This window comes from Hemiscyllium ocellatum, chromosome 22 (genome assembly GCF_020745735.1).
Source record: "Hemiscyllium ocellatum isolate sHemOce1 chromosome 22, sHemOce1.pat.X.cur, whole genome shotgun sequence".
Lineage (NCBI taxonomy): Eukaryota > Metazoa > Chordata > Chondrichthyes > Orectolobiformes > Hemiscylliidae > Hemiscyllium > Hemiscyllium ocellatum.
In genome coordinates, this window is record NC_083422.1 from 6,777,782 (window position 1) to 6,802,953 (window position 25,172).

Here is a 25,172-nt window from a genome sequence, read left to right on the forward strand (position 1 = left end):
GCAATCCTCAAATCAGTTGTGTTACGTTATTGGCCATGGAGTTCAAGTTATAGGAGGGGCGCCTTTATTTTCCAGCCCTTTTGCTGAGTGTTCTCTTGTTGCGTGGTCCAGGAATCACGTTTTAGATGGGAGTACAAAGAGCTATAAACATGAGGAAAGAAATGTGCTTCGAGTTACATACGAAGAATAAAGCAGGCACGCAGCAAGGTTAAGGTCAGAGTCAGTTTTCAGCTGAGCAAATGTACTTGGCACTGCAGTGAGCTGCTGTTCATGATATGACCTCAGGTTGAGGGAAATTCCCTTCCACACTAGATACACACACGATTACGGGTTGGTTTACGCTGTAATTTAATACTGCACCAGATTTAACCACGGAATGCCACCAATCTGTAACAGACGGCGTTAATTGCACACAGATATGTCAGTTTCAGCAGCCCATCACCAAAAACTAGAAATGTAATCAACATGGCTGAATAGAGGGGTCGGGGATGTGGGATGAAAGCTACAGAATTGAAGGGAAACACACGTCTTGCAAAAGGACGTGTTTGTGATATTAACCATCTGGTTAATGTTCTCCACATGTTCTCAATGAATTATGGCAGAAATCATTGTCAGGGGGTGACTGTCTGGGGTGCAGGGTGTCATGAATGAACTGACAGCAGTGACCTCCACATGCTTGTCATTGTGAATGTTGGGAGGGTGCCGGGGCAATGTGTGGAGTTGTTATTGCTGCTGGTAGTAGGGGAGAACTATTTGCTGTCTGGCTTTGGAGGGAGGAGGAGGGGGAGAGCGCGTAGGAGCCCGGTGGGCGGAGGGTGACGGCGGCGGCGTCTGAGCTCTCGGCGGAGGGATACGCGGTTGTGAGTGAGTGTGTGTGTGTACGCGCGCGTGGGTCTGGCGGTGGCGGCAGCGGCTCGAGCTCGAGCGGCGGCTGCACGGAGCCAGTCACCGGCCAACAACCCCCCCCCCCCCCCCCGCCCCGCGCCCGGAGCTCTCTGAGTGAACACAAACCATCAACTCCGTTGTCATCTGATCGTTAAGCACCGTCATCCCGGGGAAACATGTCAGACCGGTGAGGCGGTTTGCGTGTGTGTGTCCGTCTCTCGGTGAGGTTAGAGAGAGCCGCGGCGGTGTTTGAAGGGACCGGAGGCGATGGCGCCGGTTCCTCGGATGGAGCTGGTCGGTAAACGGTTTGTGTGTGTGGGTGACAGCGGCCGCGAGCTGGACGTGTCCAGAATCCATGAATGGCACTGGCGAGCCGGGGTGATCAGAGCCGTCTCCTACAGAGAGTCTTCCAACAGAGAGCTGTCGGTGAGTGTCCCGGCACAGACCCCCCACCCCCACCCCCACCCCCACCGCGACCTCACTCACCACAGTCCCTGGGGATCAGTGTGGGGATCTGTCTGTCTCTGGGGGTCAGTGTGGAGATCTGTCTGTCTCTGGGGGTCAGTGTGGGGATCTGTCTGTCTTTTGGGGTCAGTGTGGGGATCTGTCTGTCTTTTGGGGGTCAGTGTGGGGATCTGTCTGTCTTTTGGGGGTCAGTGTGGAGATCTGTCTGTCTCTGAGGGTCCGTGTGGAGATCTGTCTGTCTTTTGGGGGTCTGTGTGGGGATCTGTCTGTCTTTTGGGGGTCAGTGTGGGGATCTGTCTGTCTTTTGGGGGTCAGTGTGGGGATCTGTCTGTCTCTGAGGGTCAGTGTGGGGATCTGTCTGTCTTTTGGGGGTCAGTGTGGGGATCTGTCTCTGAGGGTAAGTGTGAGGATCTGTCTGTTTCTGGGGGTCTGTGTGGGGATCTGTCTGTCTTTGGGGGTTAGTGTGGGGATCTGTCTCAGGGTCTGTGTGAGGATCTGTCTGTCTCTGGGCGTCCGTGTGGGGATCTCTCTGTCTCGATGTCCGTGTGGGGATGTGTCTATCTCTGAGGGACCGTATGGATATCTGTCTGTCTCTGGGGGTACGTGTGGGGATCTCTCTGCCACCATATCTATGGGGGAATCTCTCTGTCTCCATGTCCATGTGGGTATCTGTCTGTCTCTGGGGGTCTGTGTGAGGATCTGTCTGTCTCTGGAGGTCCATGTGGGGTTCTGTGTGTCTTCATGACCGTTGAGTGTGTTTCCATGTCCGCGTGGGGATCTGTCTGTGTCTGGGGGTGCACGTGGGGATCTGTCTGTGGGCGTCCGTTTGGGGTCTGTCTGTCTCTGCGGATCTGTGTAGAGATCTTTCTGTCTGTGGGGATCCATGTGGAGATCTGTCTGTCTCTCAGGGAATGTGTGGGGATCTCTGTCTGTCCGTGAGACAATCTGACTAATTCGTTGTTTCTGTGGAGAATTGACTGTCTCCATGTCTTTGATGGTCTGTTTGGGGATGTTTGTGAGGGTCTTTGTGGGAGTCTGTCTATCTTGATGTCTCTGTGCAGGGGAGACCTGACTGTCTTGATACCTGTAGGCTATTTTGGATGTCTGTTGGAATCTATCTATCTGTCAACGTGTCTGTATCTCTGTGTCTGTCTGCATCAGCCATTCTCACAAAGTGGACCTCACAGCTTTGCAGCTGCCTTAAGATTCTGTCCAAACACTTAGTTTCCTGTGTGTGTTTTTGTTAAGTGCCAAGTCTTGGTTTGGAACTTATTACTTGCAATTAACATTAAATCATTGCATCGATTCTGATTGCAGCGTTAGCAACCCCCCACCATCCCTCACCACCCCCAGAAGAAACTGTGTCTGAGGTTATTTAAATGCACGAGTATTTGTTATTTTGTGCTCCTCGAGAGTGAGAACAAATGCCGACAGGTTGGAAATACATGTAGTAATTACACTGTGAGCGTGGCATGATCATGATGTTTTGTCATACTTGTACTTGCATATGTTTGGCATCGCGACAATAGTGTTATCCGAGAATAAATAACATGGCATTTGTCCTGGAGCTGATTCTGGAGCTACGCCTTCTGGTGATTATGTTGCTGCTGGTTTGGTACAGATTTGACCACTATTTCTCTTCCCCTCCCCCAAAGTACTATTCATGGCTGTTGGGAAACGTAGCTTTTGTGCCCACTAAATAACTCAGAAACCATATTTTCTTTGTTTTGGTCAAAAAAAGTATGCATGTTGTGTTCAACAAATTTTGACAAAATAAAGGATAAAAATGACAAAGATAGCCAAAATAAATGTTGTGTGGGATCACAGTCAGATTTGGTAACGTGTTACAACCAAAAACATTTTTTTTTATCAAAACCATGTGCTCTTGAAAAGTAACTTTCAATGAAACTATACATGAACACAGTTCTTTCTGTCAACAGTACGAACTTCACGCTCTTGACAATAGGCTCCTGTTTTCAAGAAATCGTATATATCTCTGGATGCAATGAAGATGCCATTGTTAATTTGTCTTGTCAGTTGATATTGTGTAAAGAAGTATTTCTCTGATAGGTGTTAATCATCTATTTGGACGATTTCAACGGGAAAGGAAAAGAAAATGTTTCAGCGTAAAAATTTACATGGAATCTGCAAGATTGATTCATGTTTAACTAACCTGATAAAATTGAATGGAAAGGCTACAGGAAGAGCAAAGCCTAGTAAAGATATCATATATTTGGAGCTTCAGTAAGCCTGTTGACAAGGTATACATTGAGGATTATGGTTAAGTGTGGGGGAAAAGCTGAGTGGATGAGAAATTTGCTAAAGATTAGAAAAATTATATATTTGAAATGCCATTCAAATTGGAAGAGGGTGAAGTCAGATCTTCGATAAGGATCAATGTTTGGACTATTGTTTATAATTTCTTTTTTGACGTAGGATTAAGTAACTGGATATCAAAATCTGCAGATGATACTCCACTGCAGGAACATAGTGCCCACAACCAAACATTTTCAAAGTGGGAAGTGGCTAATAAATTCTAGGTAAATTTACTTTGGCTAAGTGAGAGGTAATTGATTTTGAAAAAATAAGTAATTTTAGAATAAGAAACTGAAGGGAATAGAAAAGCAAAGGAATATTGGAGAACACATATTTAACATTAGTATTGTAGTCAGTTTTCCAAGTTACAATGTTAGCAAAGTCAGATTTACTTCTAGGTAAATAGAACTTGGAAATGGTGACATTCTCTTAAACTTTTATAGGACCCTGGTTTGGACATGCTTGGGATATTTCTGGTGTCCATACAATAAGAACACTGCAGAAAAGATAAAAGAGGATTTTCAGGGACGGTAGAACCATGATATTATGGAAAAGACTAAATGGGTTTGTGTTTGAGAAGATTCAAGTGAGATCTGGAAAATTTTGAATAGGTTGGATTGGGTAGATGAAAAGAGAATCTGGAAGAATTGAAAACTAGTGCTCAGATTGCCTCTTAGCGGAAAGAATGTTCCTAAACTAAATCTAGCAGGAAAATGAAAAACTCATTGTACAAGGTGTAGAACATGGAGCATGCTAACGCAGGAAGTAGTAAAGCAAAGAAGAATTTTTCAAAAGGGGAAAAGACAAATTGATAAAGGAAAGGGGACACAAAAATTGGCAAATGATCAAGCAGATTGAAAGGTAAAAGACTTGTGTGGGGTATAAACACTATCACAGGCAAGTTGGTCCGAATAGTTAATGTTGTATATTTCATAAAATCCAAGCTGCACTAAACAAATTCAAACAAAATAATGAAATGCTTAGTTGTCTGTGTAAGATTTTCAAACTGATTTTAATGTCATGGAGTTCTGCTGATATAATAGTGTTACAAGTGAGCTTCAGAGTAGAGTCTTCTTGTTTGTGGTAATGGGGAAGGATTAGTTTGCAAGAACATCTGACATTCAGGCAGAATCTGACTATTGCTGGGACTTCACTGAAGTTAGAAATTCTTCTTTAGAGGAATGGTCTTGAACTTTGTTTGCAACAATTTTGAGAAATCTGTGGTTATTTTATGTGAGAGAACAGCTGTGGCTGAATTTGGAAGTTGTATTTCTCTCCAGTTTTTTGGGCGGGTTTCAGATTAATTAAGGAAATCTAGCGTGGCTTTCTGAAGGGAAAATTGGGTAAAACTGACTTTGTGGAGCCTTTTGAAGAGGTAACGTATTGATGAGGGCAATACTGTTGATGTAATGTCCACGAGATTTCAAATAGACATTGGATACAGTGCATAACAATCTGTGAACAAATTACATCTTATGGAATCAAAGGGATAGTAACTACTTTTTTTAAAGATATTTTTATTAGAAATTTAATATTTTGACAGATTTACAAAAATAAACAGAACTTTCAAGCACAAACATTAATATAAAAATAGATCTTAAATATATAATCATCAAAATTCAAAGGAATGATACTAAAGAAGAAAGAAAAACAATGAAACTCAGTTAACTACTAATCTAATCCACAATTATCCAGAGTGTATAGTTGAGTCACTTACATCCTTCAAACAAGAGAAAATGTTCTCTAATACACTCATAACAGTATAATAAAAAGGAAACTATTTCCGAACAATAAGAACAAAAACAAAACCTGTTTGAATGGAGATCCTCCCCCTTATTCTCAGGGGGCCTTACTTCCTTTCTAAAGGTCCACCATATCCTCTCCCAAACAGTGTCCCACCCTTGACCCGGGCGCTCCTTAATAGGATTTAGATATAATACCGAGCTAGAGTTAACAGTGAGCGCCCCACCCCCACCCCTCCCCACCCATACCTGAGTATATCTGATAGCATCAATGCCACGTACAAACACACATAACTATAAAATTACAATTCCAACAAATTACAGTTAAGTATAATAACATAAAATAGCAAGGGAAGACAACCCTGCTCCCAGAAGCAAAAGTAAAGTAGAGTAAAGTATCCATTTCTCCCCACGGAGTGTGGAAGAGGCAAGCCAACATAAATTGTCTCTTACGATTTATTTAAACGAGTCTAAAAGTTCCTTAGCCTCTTCTGGTGATCTAAAATTATACTCGGATCCTTCGTGGTTAAAGCATAACGTCGCTGGGTAGCGTAAGGTGTATTGAATATTTAAGTTCCTTAGACATTTCTTCACCTCATCAAACGCCTTCCTCCTTCGTGCCAAAGCCGGGGAGAAGTCCTGAAATAACATAATCTTGGATCCTTCATGGATCATGGCTTTAGGATCCTTTCCAAGATTTCTGGAGGCATCCGGGAGTATCTGCCTCTCCCTATAACTCTGCAGCCGGAACAGGACCGGGCGTGGGCGCTGGTTTGGGCCAGATCCGGGTGCTGCGACCCGGTAGGCCCACTCCACCCTTACCCGGTCAGTTTCAGCCCCCAGGTTTAAAAGCTGGGGCAGCCATCGCTCCAGAAATACTACTAACTGTCCCTTCTCTTCTTGTTCAGGGAGGCCCAGAAGACGGATATTCTTTCTCCGATTTCTATTATCCAGGTCATCCATGTAGATTTCAAAGGCCCGGACTCTCTGCTCCAGAGCTCGCACCTGTTCTGCAGCTGTTTGTGCTGCAGCCTCGGAGGTCGTGGCCTTTAGCTCCGCCCCCTTCACTCGGCCCTGTAATTCCTCGAGAGCCTCGCTGTACTTTTGTAGCTTTTCTTCGAATGCATTCCATCTCTGTCGGGATTCTGCGATGAAATTGACGAGTGTCGTTTCCAGCCTGGCAATCATCTCTTCAAGGCCTGTTTTTACATCAGCTGCAGCAGGAGGAGGAGAGGAGGGTGGGGGAGGGGTCTTTGTTTTCTGAGAGCTGCGGGATCCCTTTGGTTTACTCATTATCCACTTAATATTAAACTGCTTAAATATAATAGTAAACAGCTAATTAAGGTTAGAAAATTTTTTTTGGGTGGTTTGGTAAGTGTGGTGGGGGTGAGTAACTCACTTTACCCAGGTTTTGGGAAGAGCACTGTAAACTCAGACTTGCTGAGTCGCCGCCATCTTGGATCCGATAGTAACTACTTTGATGTGAACATGGCCAGACAGGGAACAATAGCAGTACTTAAGGGATGCTTTTGGGTGAGTAGAAAAGCAAAGGAATATTGGAGAACAGAGGAACAAATAATTAACATTAGCATTGTTGTCAGTTTTCCTAGTTAAAATGTTAGCAAGGTCAGATTCATTTCCAGGTACGTAGAACTTGGAAATGGTGACATTCTGTTAAACTTTTGGGGGAGTGCAAGATTTGCATTACAGTTCCCCAAGGGTCAGCGTTAGGATCCTTCATTTTCTTGATGTGTGTGAATGTAGTCCATGATACACTGTCAAAAGTTTTGTATGATTTGAAACTTGGAAGTATTGTAAATACAAGGGTGGTGTAAAGCTTCAAAAAGTCAAAGACAAGTTGGTAGAATGGGTGGATATGTGGCAGATGAACATCACTGCCAGAAAAATGTAAGGTGATTCATTTTGGTAGGAAGAATATACAGAAACAACACCGGGTATAACTCTAAAGAGTGTTTAGAAACTGAGGATCAAGGTGTGCATAAGTAACTGAAAGTGGCAGGACAGATTGTCAGCATAGTTGATTTAGAATTCAGTATCCTAGCCTTTATTAATATGGGCATAGCGTACACAAGGAGATTATCATGCAGTTGGATATGACACTGGTTTGGCCACAGCTGGAGTATTGTGTCTATTTTTGTGTGTGCATTTCGTCAAGATTGAAGGCATTGGAGAAAGTATAGAAATGATGGTAGTTTCGGGGTAGAAAAGCTTGAATCACAAAAAATAGATTGGAAAAGTTGATGCTGATGACTTTGAAGAAGAAAAGACTGAGAGGGTCTGAAGGAGTTGCACTACTGAATATCATGCAAGGTCTACACAGTTGATGGTGTTACAAATGGGAGGTCGATACCCCTGTGATAGTTAAAACTGAAACATCCAGAGAAGCTCGCGTTGCTTTGTAGTCTGATAAAGACGTGTGGCAATTTCACACTCCCCCCACTGCCATCTATTATAAAGGAGTGTTTAAATGAAATTAATGCCTGTCACTCACTCTACAATCAACAAGTAACAATTTATTTCTCTAACTCCAACTGTGAACAAATTAACAGAACAGCTAACAAACTGCGCAACTACTCTAACTACCTATTCCTGAATTAAACAAGACTCTAATAGGATGCTGTTTGAATGAATACAAGTCCCACTTATATGACAAAATAAACTAAAACTTAGCCTCTCAGAGTTCACAGAGAATGTTTCTTCTGGAATGTTCCGCTGTCTCTCCAGTCTTTCTTGTGCTGGTTTGCTGTCAGGAATGATTCCTTTGTAATTTCTTCTGTTCTAAACACCTCTCTCTGTTGAATTCTGGTGTCAGGAATATCTAAGAGTGCCGTGTACCTTTATAAATAGATGGTGCTTTTTAGAGAGCGTGGAGAGATTTCTGTGAGAGCGAGATGTTTTTCTCAGGTGGCGGGTGTGCTCTCACTTCAGAAGGCAGTCGGTTCTCTCCCAGTTTTCAAATTGCCCACATCTTTTATATCCTTGATTATCCATTAATTTCTTTACAATCAGATTTGTTCCTGGTTCTCAAAATCATCAGGTTTAAATGTGATAGGTTTTCAATATCTAAGGGCTTGGTTTGAATAAATTGGCTGATTTTGAAAAGGCTTGTTGTCTTGGTAAAAATGCTGCTTGGCTGTTTGGTACAAAATGTTTCAACTTGGGTGCTCTCTGTGCACTTGCACTATAAATTGCTGTTCAGACATCCATTTTAAGTACTGAAGAAAACACCATCTTTTAAAGGGAACTTGCAGTACTTTCCCCATTCATTTTTTTTTCAAACAATTTCTAGCTTTCTGCCTTCCACTTCATAAGTACTCTACACAACTTCGTAACAATGGGGAGAAACTGTTCCAACTTGTGAATGGATTAAGAATGAGAGGACACAAATTTCAAGTATTCGGCAAAAGAAACAAAAGCGATGAGGAAAAATCTTTTCATGCAATGATTGATTAAGATCTGCAGTGTACCACCTGAGAGTGAGGTTGAGCATGTTCAATTGAGACATTAAAATAGAGTATGACTGTAATATATAAAGGAACAATATGCAGGGTTATGGGGAGAAAGGAAGAAACTGGAACGTGTACAATTTCCTTTGAGAGATGGAGCAGACAGGATGGTCTGACTGGCCTCCTGCACTGTAACAATTTCTGATTGCATGTGTGTTTTCATATTATGAAATGGTTGTATTATACAATCTTTTCTGTTGCATGTTCATTTTGTTGGTTTTAGTAGCATTGACCTTGAAGAGTGGATATGCCAGATGTTTGATGAACTTAAGGGTAAATTTTTATTTGTGTTTTTAATAGTGATGTTATATTTCACGACTTAAGAAATTATACAAGTACGTTTAATGTTTGTCTTCTGCTTCGAAGTAGATGAGCATTGAATAGCCTCCAACACATACTAACAAAATATTGGTAAAGTTTCTTGTAGTTTTCCAATTGTATAAATTCTTTCTCGATTTAATCAAAATAACATAACTTTGTTTTGTTACTATCTCTCAGATTAGTCCCTAGGACCTCATGAGTTTCACCTGGGAATGTTGAAAGAAATCAAGGGAGAAATTGTAGATCGCTGATCCTAAATTTTGAAAGTTGATTAATTTCAAGAAATTCACTCAAGATTGAAAAATTGCAATTGTCACTTAATTGTTTAGCAAAGCATAAGCATGGATTTGAGAAGGTCAGATCATCTAAGATAATATTTTGCATTGTTTTATGAGGTCACAAACATGGTTTAGAGAGAAGTGTCTGTGGGTACCTTTTATATTGACTTCAGAAAAAAAAGTCTCACAATGTTTGTAGAAGGAACATACCATATGCATGATTCTATAATTAGAGTGGCAGGAGGCAGTTGCTTGGCACTGAATTGAAGCAAGATTAGCAGGCTACTAGGTTAGGTTAGGATTTGAGGGCTGGAGTACTGGTAATTAGAACATGGGAGAATCTTCGTAACGTTTTAAAATTTGAGATTGAAGTCAAACTTGGCTGTAGTGCAATCTAAGTAACTAGATATTTGGAGAAAGCTTGCGAATCGATTAACTTCATGTGACAATTATTTGATGAAGGCAGGCACCAATATTAAATTTAGAAGAAATTCAGAATGTTAGACTCAGGTGTTAAAGCCAAGAATAAAGTGACTATACGCATACAATCCAAGACTTTTAATGTATTTCATGCATTTGGGGAACAAATTGTTTTAATAGATTTAAAACCATTTATGAAAAATTATATTTTAATTTTTGTGATGCATTGCTTGAATTATGATGTGTATTGGACACTAATTTTACCATAAATATAGAGTATAATTTTTAATATGAATATCTTCATATATAGTAGGGCCGTGGAATGCACTGCCTGCAACAAAAGTGGACTTGCCAACTTTAAAGGCATTCAGATGGTCATTGGATAACCATGTGGACGAAAATAGTTTAGGATAGATGGGCTTCAGATTGGTTCCACAGTTCGGTGCAACATCAAGGGCTGAAGAGCCTGTACTGCGCTGTAATGTTCTATGTTCTGAAAATTTGAGTTTGCAAAAGTCACTTTTGTGATGTTTTCAAATAGTGTAATCTGGCAATCTTTACATTTTTAAGAAAAGCTCTTCTGTATTCTGAGAGGCAAATCATTGTGATGTTCACACAGAACCATGTCCAGATTGGAGATTTAAATAAATCTGAGTAATAATATAGTGGCTACTCCAGATATAAAAATTCAAATTGTTCTTTGACTCTATTTGAAAGTCTTTGTAATGCCGCGTTTTAGTTGTGCTTTCGATGTTCTGAAAGACATTCATTTCTACTCGCTGCATCTCCATCTGCACACTTCCACATTCTTCTACTTTCTGTAATGATGGCAGGGAGTGTGGCTAGGTGCAGTTTGATGGGTATATTAAGCTTTCCAGTTCTCTGCCCATATGGCTGTAATTGTGCAAGACAACTTGCTGTGTATGTGATGTTACATCTGATGCAGTCACAACCCTACTTAAACTTGACAGAAAAATTAATGATATAAGTGATCAAGAATATGGACATTGATTTGCTTCTTTCCTTTAATCTTCTTTTCAACATTGCTCATTCCTCTTGACTCTATTGCCTTTTTCCTGTTCTCCCTTTTTTTTCCACTTTTTGCACTTGTCTTTCTCTCATTCGTTCTGTCATTCTCACATGTTTATTTTATTGTCACTTTCTCAATGTCTTGATCATTCTTCTACCTGTATCTCTGCATCTCTTTGACTTATTAAATCTTCATCTATTTGTCTCCTCTTTCCTTGCCCTCTTCCTCTTGTCCATGTTGGTTTCCTGTTTATGCATGTTTTGAATTTCTCTCTTCTCCATTGCCTCCATCAATCTTTTGCTTCTTTTCATTATCTCTCTTCTTTCCTGGCTTTTCTGTGCTTTCACATTCATTCCCATTTTTACTGTTTCTCATGCTTTTTTTGGTCATACTCATTTTCATGATCTACTGTATTCTAAGTCTCTTGTGTTGTTTTTGCTGAATTGACCTGTCTTGAACTTTAGATCTCTGTTTCTCTCTCTATTACATTTGTACATAGTGCTCATTCTTCCTTACTCTTGTGCACACTTGTGTGTACTTATTGTTCTTTCTTTATATCTTGTCCAAGGTCACTGAGGCCAGTTCTATTGCCTTGAGTTTCACTTTATCTGAAATCAACACATTTTGCATGAGTAAGAGTTCAAATATAGAATTTTCTGACTTAGTTACCTCATTAACAGTGCATTCATTTTTGAGTCACTGAGAGATCCAAACTAGGTTTTTGTTTTAATTTCAATCAGTTTTGTATGTTTACCTAATGTTTTTCTGTTGAGAATGAGAAATGCAAAACAGGTAAATTAACATTTTTAAGGTTAGATTAGATTACTTAGTGTGGAAACAGGGTCTTCGAGCCAACAAGTCCACACCGACCTTCCGAAGAGCAACCCACCCAGTCCTATTCCCCTACATTTACCCCTTCACCTAACACTATGGGCAATTTAGCATGGCCAATTCACCTAACCTGCACATCTTTAAATTGTGGGAGGAAACTGGAGCACCCGGAGGAAACCCACGCAGACACGGGGAGAATGTGCAAACTCCACACAGACAGTTGCTCGAGGCGGGTTAGTGTACTTATTTAATATATTTTCATCTTAAAGTGCATTTGTACTTATATGTCACAAAGCATCAATTCCAAATTTTAACTCTTCTACCACTGAAATTCATTTTGCCAAGATGTAACGATTTCTTGGAAAATGTCCACCTTCTTGTTTAGGAATAGCCACAATAATGGCTGGGCATGGCTAAGTCTCAGCTTATTGATCATGTTCTGTTCATTTTTATACAAAACAGTAATTAATCAGCCAATAATTTTTTTACATTAATTATTCAGTTAAGTGATAGCTGTTAGATAGTATAGGTTTTTTTTGTCTGTCCATTCACTTGGACCAATCACAAATTTAACCTTCAACATTGCATTGATCCACAGTACTGATTGTGAAAAGACCTTAACCCCCTCCTGCCCCTGCTCTGGTTTACACTTATTGCTTTATTGATGGGGATAGTCTGCTGTTCAGGTGTCTTAAAATGAATGAATTGTCTCAAAATCAATACAGTGCACAAAGCACTGTAATGCTCCTTTTTTTTGAAGTGAGGGCATGGATTTTAATTAAATTAATTAATTATTGTATTTTGATGTGTTTTTAAAAGTGCTATCTGTGTGTACATGATTGTAATAATTTGGATAGTGTGACCACGGTGCCTCACCCTTACAGCGTTAAATATTTTTTTCCGTACTTACTTTTGAGATGTGAACTTGTAGGCTAATTTTTACTTTTGAAAGACAACTCAGCGACAGTTCTGTCTTAGTTCATATTTATTGGAATAATTTATATTCTGTTAAGAAGAGGCACTTTTTAAGCTAAGAGTGAAAAAAGATCACACCAAGTTTGAGATAAAATATTGCAAAACCAAAGCAGAAATTGCTGGAAAATCTCAGCAGGTCTGACAACATTTGAGGAGACAAAATCAGAGTTAATGTTTTGAGTCCAGTGACCCTTCTACAGAACTCGTTCTTAAGAACTCCTGTTCCAAAGAAAGGTCACTTGGACTCAACTGATTTCTCTTCACAGATGTTGCCAGACCTGCTGAGATTTTCTAGCAATTTGTGTTTTTGTTTCTGTTTTCTAGCATCCGCAATTCTTTTGTTTATTGAAAAACACTTGTAAATGTTTAAATTTGTCAGTTTGATTTGATTGATATTTAAAATAATATATCAATTTTGTATATAAAACTAGGTTTTTTGCAGGCAATAACATGTGTCTTGTATAAAGTATGCTGCTTCCATTTTCAGCTAATTGTTGAAATATAACAGAGATATTGTTACTTTAAATGTTCAATAGAAAACCAAGACAAGGTTAGATTGATTCTAGAAATTCACCAGATCCCCAGACTTTATGTCTGCACCCACTGATTGTACTTCAGTAGTGTAAAGTTTTGATTAAGTAAAAACAGCTGGGTTATATTTGTGTTCTGTGCACAATTGCATGCGTTAGCAGGTAAAGTCAATTTTTTTTGGAACATGAAATTTGAATCCAGTGAAACACAAAAAAAAGTACAATCCATAAAAAGCTGTGACAGTTTTTACCGTCAGTGACTTAAAACTGACATGGTGGCCAAGATCTGGAAATTGCAGACTTCAAACAAAGAAGGTATTACAGTGTCTGTCGTATTCCCAGATATTTCATGATATTTCATAGTACTGTGCTTTTGAAATGTGTTCAAGAAGGCACAGCAGCCAGTTTGCACAGAAAAAAAAGTCCCATAACACATGGTGAAATGAATAAGCAGATAATCTGTCTCCATGGTATATGAGGGTGGCAGATCAACAGGAGAATGCCATTTCTGATCTCTGCGTCGTGTCATCGGATTGTTTTACACCTTTCTGAGAGGGCTCATCAGAAAGATGGCATTGCTGTCAGGATTAAATTGATGTGTCAGTGAAAGCTTTAAAGTAAAATTTGAACATATGATTTTCTGACTTACAAGTGAGAGAGCTGCAATTTAGTTAAGAATAGAACTTTGTGATCCAAATTGAATTATTTACATGCTGAAATTTTGTTTGCTGAATGCTTGGGAGATGTTTCAGATTTTTGTTTAAAACTGACCAAGATTCCAAATAGTTAAATACACTGCATAGAGTCATAGAGATGTCCAGCATGGAAACAGACCCTTCGGTCCAACCCGTCCATGCTGACCAGATATCCCAACCCAATCTAGTCCCACCTGCTAGCACCCGGCCCATATCCCTTCAAACCCTTCCTATTCATGTACCCAGAGCTGAAAATGTGTTGCTGGAAAAGCGCAGCAGGTCAGGCAGCATCGAAAGAGCAGGAGAATTGACGTTTCGGGCATGAGCCCTTCTTCTTCCTGAAGAAGGGCTCATGCCCGAAACGTCGATTCTCCTGCTCTCTGGATGCTGCCTGACTTGCTGCACTTTGCCAGCAACATATTTTCAGCTCTGATCTCCAGCATCTGAGTCCTCACTTTGTCCTTTTCATATACCCATCCAAATGCCTCTTAAATATTGCAGTTATACCACCCTCCACCACTTCCTCTGGCAGCTCATTCCATACACTCACCACCCTCTGCATGAAAATATTGCCCCTCAGGTCTGTTTTATATCTTTCTCCACTCACCTTAAACCTATGCCCTCTAGTACTGGACTCCCCGACACCAGGGAAGAGACTTTGCCTATTTACCCTATCCATGCCCCTCATAATTTTGTAAACCTCTATAATGTCACCCCTCAGCCTCTGACTGTCCAGGGAAAACAGCCCCAGTCTGTTCAGCCACTCCCCATAGCTCAGAACCTCCAACCCTGGCAACATCCTTGTAAATCTTTGCTCAACCCTTTCAAGTTTCGCAATATCTTTTTGCTAGGAAGGAGACAAGAATTGCACACAATATTCCAACAGTGGCCTAACCAATGTCCCGTACAGCCACAACATGACCTCCCAACTCCTGTACTTAATACTCTGACCAATAAAGGAAAGCATACCAAACACCTTCTTCACTATCCTATCTACCTGTGACTCCACTTTCAAGGAGCTTTGAACCTGCACTCCAAGGTCTCTTTGTTCAGCAACACTCTCTAGGACCTTACCATTAAGTGTATAAGTCCTGCTAAGATTTGCTTTCCCAAAATGCAGCACCTCGCATTTATTTGAATTAAACTCCATCTGCCACTTCTCAGCCCATTAGCCCATCTGATCCAGATCCTGTTGTAATCTGAGGTAACCCTCTTTGCTGTCCACTACACCTCCAATTTTGGTGTCATCTGCTAACTTACTAACTGTACCTGTTATGCTCGCATCCAAATCATTTATGTAAATGACAAAAAGTAGAGGATCCAGCATTGATCCTTGTGGCACTCTACTGGTCACAGGCCTCCAGTGTGAAAAACAACCCTTCACCACCCAGATGGCTAGTTCTCCCTGTATTCCATGAGATCAAACCTTGCTAATCAGTCTCCCATGAGAAACCTTCTTGAATGCCTTACTGAAGTCCATACAGGTCATGTCTACCGCTCTGCCCTCATCAATCCTCTTCGTCACTTCTTCAAAAAACTCAATCAAGTTAGTGAGACATGATTCCCATGCACAAAGCCATGTTGACTATCCCTAATCAGTCCTTGCAGTTCAAAATACATGTCCCTCAGGATTCCCTCCAACAACTTGCCCACCACCGACATCAGGCTTACTGGTCTATAGTTCCTGGCTTGTCCTTACCACCCTTCTTAAAGAGTGACACCACGTTAGCCAACCTCCAGTTTTCCGGCATCTATGACTATTGATGATACAAATAACTTGGGAACATTTGGAAAATTATTTGGACACTTGTGGCTAACTGGTCATTCTATCAAACAAAAACAAAACCCCAAAAAGAAAGTTGCACAAATTTAAAGTTGAAATCTAAAATCTGTAATTCAAATTGATTAAACATATGGGAATATAATTATACAGCATAGGATTTGCTCACTTTACCCATCATATTTGTGGTGGCTCATTGATAGAGCTCTTCAGCATTTCCTACTTCCTTGTTCTTTTCTCCAGTCCTGCAGATTTTTTCCCTTCATATATTTATCCCTTTCTAATTTGCAAGTTATCACTAAATGTTCTTCCACTACCCTTTCAGGCAATGCCTTTCAGACTGCAATGGCTCTCTGTTTCTTTTTAAAAAGTGTTATTTTGTCTTTGATGCTTACGTTAGTCACCTTGGTAGTATCCTCTGGTTATACTCCCTAATGCACTTGTATTTATTATTAATAATAATAATAATTAATCCTTATTTAGTTTTTATCAAACTGATTGATTTTTGGACACCTCCATAAAATCACCTCTGTTGTAAGGAGAAAAACTCTGTTGGACTCTCTCCCATAAGCAACATCTCTTCTCCATAGTACCATGCTTGAAAATTTCTTCTGCATTTTCTCTGTTGCCTTGACATCTAGCCTAAAGTTGATGATTTGAGTTGACTACACGATTCCTGACCAGGTTAGACCATTGACTGTTCCCTTGCTTTTGTTCTGTTTAATTAATGCTCGGATTCTGAGCATCACTGATAAGATGAGCATTTGTTAACTATTTGTATTTGCCCTTGGGATGTCTTTTTGAATCATTGCAGTCCTTGTTTTTGTGAACTTCCACAGTTCTTTTTGGTGGAAAGCTAAAATTCCAGCTGATGAATCTCAAGAAATAATGGTCAAATTCCAAATGAGTAGGATGTGTGACTTGGATGGAGTTTGTAGTTGAAGGTATTCTCCACTGTCTGCTACTCTTGTGTTCGTTATTGCAAGTTCCAAACCATGAGCTCTACTAAGGGTTGGAAGGTGCTGTCAGACTACCTGTGGTGAGTTGCTTCATTGCATCTTTTAGATGGTCTGCAAAATTGCCAGGAGTAGAAGGTGTGATTCTTAAAGATTGTTAATGTTTAGTCTTATTAAAGCTGCACTAATACAGGCAAGTGGAGAATATACCATCATTCTTGACTTGATGCTTGTAGATGGTGGACAGGCTCTGGGGAGTCAGAAATTGCAATACCACCCTTTTTATTTTTAGCCTTTTATTGTATTGTAGACACACTAGTTATATGGTTTTTCCAGTTTACTTTCTGGTCAAACTTTTGGTCAAAGATTATCTCCTAGGTATCAGTGTGACAGATTTGTGTCATGGGATGTCAAAGGAAGTGTTTAGACTGTCTCTGTTGAGAGATGGACCTTGCCTGGCACTTGTGAAATGCAAATGTGACTTGTCACTTAATCGCAGAAACCTAAATGTCATCTCAGCCTTGTTGACAGACACAGGCTGCTTCACTATCTGACGTGCTGTAAATGGTGTTGAGCACTGCACATTTATCAGTGAACCATCTTCTAGTGAAAGGAAGATAATTGAAGCAGCTGAAGATGGTTGTGACTTGGACTTGGCCAGTTTTGCTTCAGGGCTCTTGTGGTACAATGGTAGTGTCCCCACCTGTATGTCAGGAGTCTGGTTCAATTCTGACCTGCTGTAAGAGACATGTCATAAAAGATACGTTGCATATCTGCCAAATATGCCTGATCTCCTTTCTGACTTTGAGGGCTCTTGAGGTACAGAGGTCACATCCCAATCTCTGGATCAGGAGGCCTAGGTTCAAGTACTCTTGAGGTGCGTCTGAAAAATATGTTTATTAGAAAATATCTATCTTGTGGAACTTGAGCAGTCATGTTCTTAGTGAGAGGACTGACATATAACAACCATTGCCATCTTTAATTATGATGGTGTGATCTTCACCATTGGAGAATTTTCCTGCCAATTACCATTTGCTTCAGTTATCTTATGGTTTCTTGATCAAATGCTGTCTTGACGTCAGTGTCTTGCCTCTGCCTTTCCTTTCCACTGATTGCCACCTTGCTGAGGCTTGAGTGTTCCATTGATCCCAAGAGAGATGCTCTCAGGAGTTCTGAACCCCTGGTCGGGACATCCATGTCAGTAGTGTCAGAGGGAAGAACCAGGAAAAGCACAATTTAAATCAAGTTTACAAAACTGATTCAGCTGAAGATATTCATGTGCTTTCAATGCCTGCAATAGCAGATGAAGCTGCAGCAGTAGGTACATTCCCAGTTGTTGAAGTTTCCTTATCATTGAAATTGACCCACCTTCTGTCAAAAACCATATGTCTGCTGAGGCACAATAGAATTTCCACATTAAAAGATATTCTGCACAAGCACAAATTAGAGGAATTCAAATTCTTCCTTCACACATGACAGAAGCCCTGAGGCAACTGGTGAGGAATGATCCAGACAGGATTGAGAGATTTGGAAAGCCCACTTTCAGAATTGCATGTAATGGTGGAGTTTGCCGCAGTTGTTTCTGTATTTGAATAAGAACAGGTGATCATCCCCACACATTTCTTCACAACTGAATATCCTTTAGGATCCACTCTGCTGACCCTGCATAGGGAAGGGACTACATAAGGGGCCCTAAAAATAGTCTGTTCCATTACCAACTTGGCTGGAAAACTGCATCTACATGCAGTTTGAAAATCAAAGCCAAGCTCTGTGTCAGAACCTGGAATATAGAAATGCTCATGGATAACGAGCAAAAGAATCATCTCGAACAAAGAACTGCCCTTGTTGTCTGTGAATATGTTCTTCAGGATTGATACTGCTGTCCGGCACGGCACTCCAAGAGTAACTGAAGTGCAACTGAGGTAAATAAGTGGTGATTACGGGATGCATGGAATTGAATTTGCCATTATGAATGAACTCTATATCAATTCTCAGAGCTCTCTGTTTGCATCAACGATTACCTCATGACTCTCCATCTAGACTGGCGTATGCCCTGACTCTTGATGCCATAGATGAGCCCAAAGCAGGTTTCTACTCAACCCTGGACGCCATATTCACCATCACATTGCATGAAGATTAAATTATCCTCCTTGGAAACTTGAACGCTGGGATTTGGTAACATTGCCCTTCTATAAGAAGAATGTTAAACTCGAGAGGGCGTAGAAAAGATCTACAAGAATGTTGCCGGGACTGGAAAGTTTGAGCTATTGGGAGAGGCTGAATAGACGGGCTTTTTTCCCTGGAGTGTTGAATGCTGAGGGGTGGCTTTCTAGAAGTTTGCGTAACCATGAGAGTGAATAGTCGCAGTATTTTTCCCAGGGTAGTGAAGCCTAAAATTAGGGGGCATAGGTTTAAAGCGAGAGGGTAAAGATTTAAGAAGGACCTGAAAGGTAACTTTTTCATGCAGAGAGTGGTGTGAGTATGGAATGCGCTGCCAGAGGAAGTGGTGGAGGCTGATACAATTAGAATTTTTAAAAGGCATCTGGTTGGGAACATGAACAGGAAGGGTTTAGAGGGAAATGGGCTAAATGATGGCAAATGGGAACTAGGTCAGATTGTGATGTTTGGTTGGCATGCATGAGTTGGACCCAAGGTCTGTTTTCTTGCTGTATGACTCCAAGACTCTATGACTCCCATCTCTGGAAAGGTTAGCTATAGTCAGCATGGCTTTATGGGAAGTCATGTCCCTCAAACCTGTTTGAGTTTCTTGACAAGGTGACCAAGAAGATAGATGAAGGCAGAGCGGTAGACATTGTCTACATGGACTTTAGCAAAGCCTTCGAAAGGATTCTTCATGGTACACTGATTAGCAAGGTTAGATCATATGGCATCCAAGGAAAGCTAGCTAACTAAATACAAAATTGGCATGGTAGGAGACTGAGGGTGGTGGTGGAGCATTGTTTTTCAGATGGGAGGCTTGTGCAACAAGGATTGGTGCTGGGTCCACTGTTGTTCGTCATTTATATAAATGATTTGGATGGGAATATGGTAGCATGATTTGTAAATTTTGTGGATGACACAAAAATTGATGGTATGATGGACAGTGAAAAAGTGATCTTAAGAGGACAATGGAATGAGGAGTGGTGGACTGACTTTAGTTTAGATAAATGAGAGGAGTTGCATTTTGATACAACAAACCAGAGCAGGACTAAGACAGTTAATGGTAGGCCCTGGGGAGTGTTGTGAAACAGAGAGACCTGGGAGTGCAGGTGCATAGTTCTTTGAAAGTGGCATCACAAATAGACAGGATGGAGAAGAAGAGATTTGGCATGCTTGCCTTCAGCGGTCAAAACATTGGGACGGCTGTGGAAGACATTGGGAGTACTGTGTACAGTTCTGGTTGCCCTGCTAAAAGAAGAATGTTATTAAACTGGAAAGGGTTCAGAAAAGAATCACAAGAATTTTACTTAAACAGGAACGTTTGAGATATAAGGACAGGCTTGGGCATTTCTTCCTGGAGCGTTGGAGGCTGAACGGTGACCTTATGGAAGTTTATAAAATCATGACAGGCATAGATAAGGTGGACAAAGTTAAAAACCAGATTATAGTCCAACAGGTTAATTTGGAAGCAATAGTTTTCGGAGCGCTGCTTTTCATCAGGTGGTTGTGGAGATTAAGATTATGCTCACAGAATTTATAGCCAAAGTCCAGTGTTATGGAGATGTGATACTGTAAACAATCTTAGATGAAAATTTTCATCTTTTTGAATGGGATACGCTGGTTCTTGTTCTTTGATATGTAAATTCCAGAACCTCTTTTAAATTGCATTCTCAAGATAACTCAGTTTTTTAAACAACAGGTGTGAAGTCTGTCTTGGACGATAACCTGGTGTTGTGTGATTTTTATCTTTGTTCACTTCAATCCAACACTGGCATCTCCAAGTCATAGGTAAGGTCTATTCCCTAGGCTAGGGAAGTCCAACACTAGAGGGCATAGGTTTAGGGTGAGAAGGAAAGATTTGAAAGGGATCTGATAGGCAACAGAGTGCATATATGGAATGAGCTACCAGAGGATGTGGTAAAGGCAAGTACAATTACAACATTTAAAAGACACTTGGACACTTACATGAATAGGAAAGGTTTAGAGGGATGTGGGCCAAATGCCAGCAAATGGGACTAGTTCGGTTTAGGAAGTCTGATCAGTATGGATGAATTCGGCCAAAGGATCTGTTTCCAGTATGACTTTATGATCGCTGACTTCAAATTATTGAGGGTCTTCGATGATTTAATTTTACTGTGTTGCAAATATGAGTTAGAAAGGTGTTTTGGCACAGCTGTTTGTTTTCGTGCAGTAAGAAGAGAAATTCAACAAAATCCTGTCCCTGTCATGACAAAGGGTTGGCAAAGGTCTGCGTGGTAATATGACAGGCTCCTTTGAGGACAAGACAGGAATCCAGCAAAGATGTGTCATGATCCTCACCCTTTTTACATCTTCATGGCCACCATTCTTCTTGTCAAGAATAAGCTTCCCAGTGGTATAGACATTGTCTACAGGATGGACGGTCAACTTTTCAATCTCAATTGATTGATATCCAAGAAGAAAATGACACCATCACTGGATCTTCAGTATGCGGATAACAATGTCATCTCGACTCTTTTGAAGAAGAATCTTGAAGCTTTACTTAGGTCTTTTCAGAAGCATACTGAAGAATTAATTCTGCCTGAACCTCAAGAAGACTCAAATCCTTTGTCAACCTGTCTCAGGCCATGTTCCACTCCATTCTTCAATTAAGATCAATGGTGAAATCCTCCCCATTAGGTAACATTTGCCCTTCCCGAGTGGCCAACTCTCATCTAAGGTTGACACGATGTGGAGATCCGGCACCCCATCCAATCTTTAGATATCTAAAGGTGAGTGACTTCATGAATGTGACAACTGTGCTGGTATCAAAATCCTTCTTAGGCACTCATCCTTCCCTCTCTTCTGTGTGTCTCCGAAACATGAACTACGTAGAGATACAATTTCGAGAAGTATTACTGCTGTTTGGAACAGATGTGAACATCAGTTAGGAGGACAGATGTGCTAACACCTGAATTCTTGAAGGAACCAGTAGGGCTAGCATCAAGGCCATGCTCATCTGAAACAACCTCCACTGGGCCTGCCACACGCTTAGGGTACTTGGGAGTTCTGACTGCCAAAGAAATCATCATCACAGACCTCAAGGAAGGCATTAAAATGAGAGACAGGTAAAGGAAGTACTTCAAAGACTCCTTGAAGGCTTTCCTCAAGAAATGCAACATAGATGTTCACGTGAAAGCGACTCTTGTTCAGAACAAACCAACTTGGAGGAGCCACCTGTATGAAAGGACGCATTTCTTTAAGAACACCCTCAGCAAGAGGAAGTCTGACAAAGGAACGAGACAAAGGAATACCAATGATCACAAGGCCAAGAACCAAGTCCACTTCCTAGAAACCTGCCAAATGTGTGGTTGGAGATGCAGCTTAAGGATTGGGCTTATTAGCTACACAAGAACCCCCAGAAACCATGACCAGTGAGACAAGGTTTCCTAGTTGGACAATCATAGCAAGTGATTACTGATGATGACATGTAGAAATCAGCTCATTTGTCCATATTTAGATCAAGGTTCCAATGAGTGGTTCTGTGGAACTAAAAATGAGTACTAGTAAGCACAATCTGCTTTTTGTCTCCATTAATAAAGTCATACATTGTAATTTTTTGTAATTTGTCTTGTAATGTTTTGTAATTTGTCTTCTCAGTTTTTGCCCTGTTCTTGAATGGACACAGTGTGTCTCCTGCATCACCTAGAAAATTGCACCACTTATTTTGTATTGCTGTGAAATATATCACTTCACACTTGTGTTAAATTTAATCTGTCATTAATTTATTCTTTACTCCAGTCTGTTGTTCTTGTTTAGTAAATTTTAAGTTCTTTTTATACCCATGTCCGCATCATTCATGGGATGTGCCAATCGCTGTATCATTGAATGGCTTGCTGGGTCACTTCAGAGGGCAGGTAAAATTAAGACACATTATCTGTGGCTCATTAAAGAAGTTCAAGATGGTACAAAATTCAATGAAATATACGCTACTCCGTGAATATTTGTGGCAGAATGTAAAAAAAAGACGATAGATTGAACAAGAAATTAAATATGGGAGAAAGCAAGTGAGGAATTTAGAAAGGGGTGATAAGCTTGTATGGATATTTGAAACGGTAAGAAGAACTGAAGTGAACATCGGTCCTGTGAGAGAGTATCTGAGAAATTAGTAATGCAAAACAAAGGGTTGGCAGGTAAATCCAACAGATGTTTTGTGTTTGTCTCTACTTTGGAAAAAAACAAATAACATTAAAGAAATAATTGTAAATTAAGAGGTGAAAGAGAAAGGGGATATTTAGGTTTTCTTAAAAAATTGCAATCCCCAGGGAAAATGTATTAAGAAAATTATTGAAACTGTTATCATACAACTTAATAAGATAATGGACATCAGGAATTAAATTATTATATATTTTATACATATGCAGGGAGATTCAGCTTGATGACAGTGAAGTGTAAAATACATTCTGGTGTTCTATGTACACCTCCAAGTTTTATACAAATCATTACAACGTACATTTAACAATTCTCTCATTTCTTGGTTGGGGCATCTTACTGCTGTTTATACAGTCTTTACAGGCATTGTCTGTTTTTCACCCAAGATTGGCTCTATCTTCCTGATTGTATTGCTCTTATATTTTTGGCCTACCATTGTCCATCTGTGGTTTCCTTTTGCTTTTGTATTATGACTGAAAATTTTACCAAACTAATTGAAACTAATCCAATGCCCTCAGCACTAATGTTTGAAGAATTTCCATGTCCTAATGGACCTAGTTCTTGGGTCTTAGGGGAAGTGGCTGCTGAGATGGTAGAATCACAAGCTTTGATTTTGTGAAAATCTCTATATTTGGGATAGATCTCATCAGGAAAAAGAAATGAATGAAACACCTCTTCAAGAAAAAGCAAGAGACTAAAAACAAGAAAATATTGGTCTTTTAGCTTAATATCTGCCATGGGAAATTGCTCACATCCAGTATTCAAGAGGTTATGAAAGGACCCTCAGAAAATCTTGACACTAAGTCAGATTTGCTGTGCTTCTGTAGAAGGAAATCATGTTTGACTATTTGAGGAAGTAATGAGGAAAGTGGATCAAGTGAAGCCAAGAGGTGTGGTGTACTTGGCTTTCCAGATGACTTTTGATAGCACATCAAAGATTATGACACAGAATAAGAGCCTCAAGTTTTGTGGGTAACATATCAGCATGGATAGAGGATTGGTGAGCTCACAATGTCGGCAATTGGCATAAAAGAGTAATTTTTAGGTTGGCAAGATGTTGTGAAACTTGAAAGGGTTCAGAAAAGATTTACAAGATTTGCCAGAGTTGGAAGATTTGAGCTATGGGGATGAACAGGCTGGGGCAGTTTTCCCTGGAGCATCGGAGGCTGAGGGGTGACCTTATAGAGGTTTACAAAATTATGAGGGCATGGATTGGATAAATAGACAACATCTTTTCTCTGGAGTGGGGGAGTCCAGAACTAGAGGGCATAGGTTTAGAGTGAGTGGGGGAAGATATAAAAGAGACCTAAGGGGCTACTTTTTCATGCAGAGGGTGGTGAGTGTATGGAATGAGCTGCCAGAAGAAATGGTGGAGGCTGGGACAATTGCAACATTTAAAAATTATTTGGATATATGAATAAGAAGGATTTGGATGGATATGGGCTGGGTGCTGGCAGGTGGGACTAGACTGGGTTGGGATATCTGGTTGGCATGTATGGGTTGGACCGAAGGGTCTGTTTCCCTGCAGTACTTCTCTATGACTCTATGCAATGAAGATGTGTCACAGGAAATGGTGCTGAGGCCTCAACTACCTATAATTTATATCAATGACTTGGATGAAAGGATGGAATTTATGGTCACAAAATCTACTGACAACACAATGATGGGAAACTAGATTTTGAACAAGATATCATTCTACATAAGTAAGGTAAGTGAATGGGCAAAATTTGGCAGATGGAGTATGTTGTGGGAAATTGTGTACTTGTTCACTTTGGTAGGAAGAGCGATGAAGCAGATTATTGAAATTGATGATAGAGTGATACCCAGATCATTTTTGCTACTAGTGTATCGATGTGACTTAATACATGAATCATTAAAGGTAAGCACGCAGATAAAATGTCATTTGGAAGGCTAATGGTATAGTATTTATTACTGGGGAATGAAATAGAAAAGAATGATTGTTCTTCTACAGTTGGACAGAGCATTGGTGTGGAGTACTGTGTCTAGTTTTGGTCTCCTTATTTAAGGGAACATTTAATTGAATGAGAGCAGTTCAGATAGAGTTCACTGAACTGATTTCTGGGATGAATG

General features: G+C 40.4%; 1 protein-coding gene across 2 annotated transcripts in view; it reads left to right on the forward strand.

Annotated features, from left to right (window-relative positions):
• Positions 1 to 991: 991 nt before the first annotated feature.
• jmjd1cb (jumonji domain containing 1Cb) overlaps positions 992 to 25,172 on the forward strand; it is a 407,377-nt gene continuing 383,196 nt past the window's right edge. For both annotated transcript variants that reach the window (XM_060841851.1, XM_060841852.1), the window contains exon 1: positions 992 to 1,311. In XM_060841851.1, the coding sequence (XP_060697834.1) occupies positions 1,153 to 1,311 (159 nt within the window). In that variant the 5' untranslated portion in view covers positions 992 to 1,152. The remainder of the gene's footprint in view (positions 1,312 to 25,172) is intronic.